General features: G+C 36.6%; 1 protein-coding gene across 1 annotated transcript in view; it reads left to right on the top strand.

The window, feature by feature from the left end:
• LOC115219790 (metal transporter CNNM4) overlaps positions 1-5,000 on the top strand; it is a 63,216-nt gene that overhangs the window by 56,364 nt on the left and 1,852 nt on the right. The window contains exon 5 of the mRNA XM_029790051.2: positions 2,287-2,370. Within this exon, the coding sequence (XP_029645911.1) occupies positions 2,287-2,370 (84 nt within the window). The remainder of the gene's footprint in view (positions 1-2,286; positions 2,371-5,000) is intronic.

Raw genomic sequence — 5,000 nt, forward strand, 5'->3', positions numbered from 1 at the left:
GGAAAAATTTAAAAAAATTTTCCTTACTTTGTTTTCTCAGGTAAGATTACATATATTGGCTTACACTGTTGAGAATGTAGCAAATTTCTTCGATGATCATCTTATTGCAGCTAAATAGACCCTCCTTTACACCCTGAGTCTTGGCAGCTGAAGTCTGGACATACTGACTAGAAACTAAAAGCCAATTTTCCAAACATCATAGAAAATCACTAGAGCCCCAAGGAACTGATTACAATTGGTATCATTAAAACAGATAGCATTCATGAAGTTAGATACTCTTACTCTTTTACTTGTTTCAGTCATTTGACTGCGGCCATGCTGGAGCACCGCCTTTAGTCGAGCAAATCGACCCCGGGACTTATTCTTTGTAAGCCCAGTACTTATTCTATCAGTCTCTTTTGCCGAACCGCTAAGTGACGGGGATGTAAACACACCAGCATCGGTTGTCAAGCAATGCTAGGGGAACAAACACAGACACACAAACACACACACATACATATATATATATATATATATATATATATATATATATATATATATATATACGACAGGCTTCTTTCAGTTTCCGTCTACCAAATCCACTCACAAGGCATTGGTCGGCCTGGGGCTATAGCAGAAGACACTTGCCCAAGATGCCACGCAGTGGGACTGAACCCGGAACCATGTGGTTGGTAAGCAAGCTACTTACCACACAGCCACTCCTGTGCCTAGATAGACTTGTATGATAAATAATGTTTCAGATATGGCTCATTTTTTCAGACCCGTGATTGATATGTGATGGAAGAACAGGAAGAAATTCATAAAAAAAGAAAACAAAACAAAAACCCTGAAATAAGTGGAAATGACCCGGTATAAAGCAGGTGGTAGGTCAAGCGATCAATGGCAAAGCAAGCAAAATAGGATGAGTAAAGAAAAAAAAAACTAGATGGATTTGGAGAATCCACATCAGTTTCTTTTGCAATTTCTTTGAAGAACATAGTATTTCTTGGTTTTTGTGTAAATCTGTTGGTACATAACTTAATGCACGTGTGATGATAGGTATAAATGAGAATTTATAGCCAGAGTGCAAGAGTTGTAAGTTTTGCATTAATTTGCAATAAATGCTCTCTTTTTCTTGTGCTTTCAATGGTACATTCACATTCAGTGGGCAGCTGACTTCTACAACAGTGTTTGACTTTTTTCCCTGTCCCACAGAACAATATCGGGTCTGTTATGTTTGCACCAAATTGCTGTTTTCATTGGCATGTTCCACCAATATTCCTTGTTTTCAAGATATAAATACTTGCTGGTTCTGGCATGCCTTTGATGCAGCCCTTCCTGTGAATACCATTGTAAGTAGTCTTCATTTCAGGGGCAGATAGTATCTCATTGACATTTTGAGACAGCTTCTGATGATGTTGGTGATATCTTATTCACTGGCATAGCAGAGCTGACATTTTCTATCATGATACGGAAGCTGGTATTATCTTTGTTCCTCTTATTTATCAGATATTTAGTAGCTGTCTCCCTGGATAATAAAGGCATACCTTTCTAGGTGTAATGTATCTATCATAGGTCCAAGAGAGGCTATTCTTCTTGTCAATACTGTTTTTTCGGTTTGAACGGCAGTTTTTTCTAGCGGTATCATATGAAATTGTCACCCATAATTATGACCCTAGTATCGATCTATTGCATTTCAATCTGTTTTAGGGTTAGGGGTGGGGGGAAGGGTATCTCTTTTTACTTCAGAAATGTAAATAAACCCAATCTGTTTCTTAAACAAGGGACATATTCATACGGCACAGAATGTTTTCACCTCAGTAGACGTCATTGATTGGTTGAAATTGAAGAAAAAAACCCAAGAAATATCTTACAAACTATAGAATTTTCTCAATAAAGCCAAGAGAAAAAGATGTTTTATAAAGATATTTTCTACCATACGAAGTTTAAAAGTGTTTAGTTACGTGGAAATTATTAAAAAAAACTGCCGTTCAAACCGAAAAGATCCCACTAGCTGTGTCGTTCTATTTGTTTTGAAAGCAATCAAGAATTTACTTGCATTTGATTAATATATGTGAAGCTGATGTTTGAAATGAAACTTAAAAAGTTATTGCATAAAAATTCTGATGGCAGGATTAACTTTTAACATACTTGAAACCCAGACATATTAAGAAAGAAAACCCAATGATTAGAAAAGAATGTTTTTCCATCTGAGGCAACTGGAACTATGCTTTTGTTGTAACAGCTGAAGTGTTCAGTGGCAGCAGCAGCAGCCATAATGTAATCTCTGTCATTTCTCTTTCGCAGGACATGTAAATGTAATTGTTGGAAAGGAACGCATGGTTTTTGATGGTGGACCATTTTCATATTATGGAGTGGAAGCACTAATGAGTAAGTAATTATGGTATTTTGGTTGTTTGGAGTTATTGGTTTGTATTTGTTTTGGTGTGTGTATGTTGGATGAAATTAGTTTGCTGGTTTTATGTGTTTGTATGCTGGGTTTTTTTTTTCTTTTTAGACTTTTTTAAGTCTTTTCTCTCATTCTCTCCTTTCTTCCTTTCCACTTTCTATTTCCTTCCCCTTTGTTCTTTTCCTTCTTATCTCAACTTTCCCTCTCTCCATTCTCTTCTTTCTACTATTTTTCACATTTTCCTCTGTACCCCTCTTTTTCATTCTCTCTCCATCTCCTCCCTATTCCCCCTCTGCTTTTTCCTTTAACCCTTTAGTATTTAAACTGGCCACATCCAGCCAAAATATCCTCCCTGTTTTAAGTTAAAACTGGTCAGATATGGTCTTTCATAGCTACCTCACAGTGTCATTTTTAAATATAAACAATCACATCGTTGAAATCACAAGGCCACGAAATAATGCATAATTAATTCAAATTGGTGTAAATACATAAACTTTACATTCGACAGAATAATCTGAATGCTAAAAGGGTTAACAGTTTTACTGTGTTAAGATGGCATATAAGGCTGGGATTAATTTGGCTGCTCTGTATCTTATTAAAACTCTAAAGATATAGTACCTGAAGACATAGCAGTGTATGTCATATTGACCCGCGATTCTGTTGGTATCTTTCATTTTCTTTTTTGTCTGTTGTCCCTATTGCATAGAATCTTCCAAATTGTAATAGTCAGTATAGAGGTTTTTGAGACAGGGGCAGCTAACATAGTTGTTTCAAGGGAATGTATGTTGTTCTCTTATGTGGTGACAAGACAAATCTTTGATACCAACTACATGATAGAAAGCCTCTAAATCTTCCTTCTGAATGACTGTTTCCTTCATTTTTTGCACCATCTCCTCCACATCATTGTCACTAGTGAGTGTGGAATGGTTTTTTGCAAAACTTCAGATTTGCATGTAAATTATGATAGCTGCATTTACCTAAAGCAAGCCTTATATTTGGTATCTTGCATATAAATACAAACAGTGTAATAATAGCCTTGTTTAGGGCACACAGTGCAATGACTAGCTGCTAGCCATAAACTGGTGATATTCAACTGAGAGATAGGTGTAATAATAATAATAATAATAATGAAATTATTGTATACAGTGCTCAGGTGCACCACAACTTGTCAGACAGTGCGTATAAAGTCTGGAAAGCGAACAATGTATGAGTCAGATACATGCTTGTGTGTGTATGGAGGGGAGAAAATCAGGTGTAGTGTTGGCGAATCTCAGGAAGCATGGGAGTTTTGAAGGATGCAGTGCTCCGACAACTAACAACTGATGCCTGCAGTTTGTTCCATGCTTCAGCAACTCTTAGCATGAAAAAATGTTTCCTAAAGTCATGGGAGCTGTGCTGTTTTCTGACTTTGTAAATATGTCCACAGGTGTTAGACGGGTGGAGTTTGAAAAGGTGCTCAGAGTTATTGTTTGTAAGATGGTTGATAATTTTATGGGTGTCTGCCAAGTCAGCTGCCAGATGTCGGAGTTTCAATGTGTCCATGCCCAGGGAAGTAAGGCGTTCAGAATATGGCAAATGCCTGATGGAGGGTATTCTTTTGGTTGCACGTCGCTGAACGGCTTCCAGACGATTAATATCCTGGGCAAGATAGGGGTTCCAGACTGGTGATGCAAATTCCTGGTGAGGTCTTACCATAGCTATATAAAGCCGCAGATAGATAGTATTACAGGCTTGTTCTTGTCCAGAGCAAACTGGAGCAAGTAGTGTTATGCTTTGTCCAAGAAGAGAAATAGCAGTGATTCTTGCAAAGCTTAAACGCCTTAGAACCTGGTTAGTAGTCCAGCAATTAAGCCACAAATCAATAAAAATATATAATTAATGAGAGAGAGAGATGGGGAGGGAAGAAGAGAAAGAGAACTTAGCCTAACCTAGCAGGTGGAGTTTGGTAAGATTCTAAATATTGCTTTCATTTTTTAAAAATGACCAGAAATGGCCCGATTTCTTTGTATGACCACCCTCCCTGTACATAACTCCCTGTCCCCCTACATGGCCTTGCTTTTGCTTTTTGAGCCAATAAAAATTGAATTGAATTGAATTGAAATTATAAATGATTGTAGTTATTCCATACAACAATCAATAAAAATTTTGCTTCGATAACATTCATGCATATTATATAGATGAATGTGAATTTGCAGTTATTTTATTCATCTCTAATATTTTGCTCTTGATCACATGAAATTAAACCATAAATTAATCCAGAAACTCTAAAATCCAACTAGAATCACTGGATTTTGAGTTTTTAGTTTGATATTTTGCATTTTCTGAATTCACTTTACAGGTTAACATCTACTCACATTCTAGACTGCAATTTTCCTTTGAAATGCAGGGTTTGCTCATAGATGTTGGGCTATATGAAGGTTAAATTCTTCTTAACACTGTTGATTTCATTCAGTGAGATGAAAATCACAGTCATTTAACTTTCTTTCATAAGAGTTTTCAACTCAGAAACTAAACTGGCACATTAAGATATCAAAACGTCAAATGAGTTTGAAGTTTCTTTGTACATTCACTTGTCTTGTTCCACGTGGAATGGTGATAATGATTTTTCACT

The sequence above is a fragment of the Octopus sinensis genome, linkage group LG15, assembly GCF_006345805.1.
Source record: "Octopus sinensis linkage group LG15, ASM634580v1, whole genome shotgun sequence".
Classification (NCBI taxonomy): domain Eukaryota; kingdom Metazoa; phylum Mollusca; class Cephalopoda; order Octopoda; family Octopodidae; genus Octopus; species Octopus sinensis.